We start from the raw sequence: 2,021 nt of genomic DNA on the forward strand, positions 1-2,021 counted from the left end.
TGGCCAGGCGGGCCCTGGACCGGGAAGCAGGGCCTTCGCCGGCCCACCTGCCGCAGGGACGCGTGGTTTTCACGGGACTTTGACGTGCTCTCACCGGGAGAGGTCACGGGTCCTGGTGCGCCGATGGAAGATGAGAGAGAGAGCGCTTAAACACTCCGGCCATGAAAGGCACTGTCCACAGGGACTGGTTCTTGATCGAAAGTCCCCAGCGACTCGGGACAGGCCTGCTGGGTTGAGGGGTGGAGGCGTTTTTGCTTTGTGTCCGCACCGTCCCTCCTGACACAGCTGAGCAGCCTGCTGGCAGCTCCCGCGGGGGCGGGGTTGGGGTTCCTGCCTCAGCGCGGCCTTGTGAGTGTGTGAGTGTGACCACGGGGGCCAGGCCGGTGCCTGGAAGTTCCACGTGTGGGTCTCTTCCTGCAGGGAGATGACAGTCTGTCGGCGATTACCTTCGACTCCGACTTTGAGACGGTGAGTGGATCGGGAGGCCCGCGGGGCCGTGCTGGTGACTTCCCTTCCGCTCCTCAGCGTGCAGCGGCACTCCCTGCACGGCTGCGTGCAGACCTGGAGCCCGGATCCCAGATGCCTCTGAAAGCGGCAGGTCCTTAGCTGAGTAGCTGTGACTGTCAGTGCCAAGCTTGTGTTCAGAAGCTGGTCCTGCGCAGTGGGCAGGTTCCCATCCTGCATCTGGTGTCGGCCCCGCCCCCAGCCCCCAGTTCTGACCGGTGAGGGGAGGGAGCAGGGCTCAGGGTGAGGTCAGGGCAGCTGTGGGAGAAAGGATGCCGTGAGCTGCACGCGGGGTCCTGGCCAGTCCCAGCCCGAGGAGCGGAGGCAGCAGGTCGGGCAGGTCTGGTCCGGGCACCTGTGGACCCTCGGCCCCCGGGTTGTTTGGAGAATGGAGCCGGCTCCCTGCGCTGGTGGGAGAGAGGAGCCGGCTCCCAGCTGGGCATTCCAGCAAGCCCACTGCCCCCATGGCAGCTGACTCCCCACACCGCACTCCCCCCGTTCTGCGGCCGTTGTCTGGTGGGAGGGCCATTGCAGGGTGAAGAACTGTCCCCCAGCCCTGCTGAGGGACGGGCCAGCAGTCTCAGCTGAAGTCCAACTGCCTGGGACAGACCTGGTGCCTCGGCCGAGGCCAAGTGAGGGGTCCCTGCCGGGGAAGCCTGAGGCCACAGGGCCCGAGGCGGGCAGCCCAGGGGCTCGGCTCTGCGTCGCCACCCTGCTTGTCCCACCAGCTCTCCAGACACACTCTCTCTTCTCCTGGTCACGAGGTCTCAGCTGCCTGAGCCCACCCTGGGGACAGTCACACCGCCATCCAGGCCTGAGGACAGTTGGGGGGGCAGGTCCACCACTTGTGCAGCGTTTCCAGCTGAATTTAAGGCTCCCACATCCCCCGTGTCTGTGATGTGACTGGAGCCACCACACCTCAGGGACCCTCCTCAGCTGCAGCCCACGGGGGCCCCGGGTTTGGTGGCACCCCCTGAACCACGTGGGCCCTGTGTTCAGTGGCACCCCCTGAGCCACGTGGGCCCCAGGTTTGGTGGCACCCCCTGAGCCTGTGGGCCTTGCTCTGCTCGGCCTGCAGGTCAGTCTACCGTCGCTGCCCTCACACCCCACCCTGAGCAGCCAGGGCTTGGCCGGGCGTGGGACTCACCTGCTGCCCCCGGCTCTCCTTTCTTCCAGAAAACAAAGAGGAAAAGTGTCCACAAACCTCCACCCACATCGCCCAGTAAGTACAGCCGGGCGCCTGGCCCCCAGTTTCCTGGGGAAGGGGCTGCTGGGGGGGGCATCCTGGGTCCTGGGAGGGAGGCCCAGCCCAGCAGCTCCTGAGCCGTGGCCCGAGCCTTCGAGCCGCCAGCACCGCACTCCTGGGCCTCCGGCTGGGTTTCTCCTTGCTCGACGCTCAGCAACCTGGGAGGAGCGCATGTTGGAGGCCGGTGCTGCCCTGACCCTGCGCTGGCTTCTAGAGTCGCCGTATCACTGCAAGCCGAGGACCGCAGCCAGCGGGCGGCCCCCGGGGAGGG

The 2,021-nt window shown here is 66.8% G+C and overlaps 1 protein-coding gene across 1 annotated transcript in view; it reads left to right on the plus strand.

The window, feature by feature from the left end:
- The window catches only part of IQCE (IQ motif containing E), a gene marked incomplete at its 5' end in the record, with an annotated part of 26,311 nt that overhangs the window by 3,336 nt on the left and 20,954 nt on the right, over positions 1-2,021 (plus strand). Inside the window, 3 exon segments of the mRNA XM_014530979.1 lie at positions 421-468; positions 1,681-1,726; positions 1,965-2,017. Of these exon segments, the coding sequence (XP_014386465.1) occupies positions 421-468; positions 1,681-1,726; positions 1,965-2,017 (147 nt within the window).

This window comes from Myotis brandtii, unplaced genomic scaffold (genome assembly GCF_000412655.1).
Source record: "Myotis brandtii unplaced genomic scaffold, ASM41265v1 scaffold786, whole genome shotgun sequence".
Classification (NCBI taxonomy): Eukaryota; Metazoa; Chordata; class Mammalia; order Chiroptera; family Vespertilionidae; genus Myotis; species Myotis brandtii.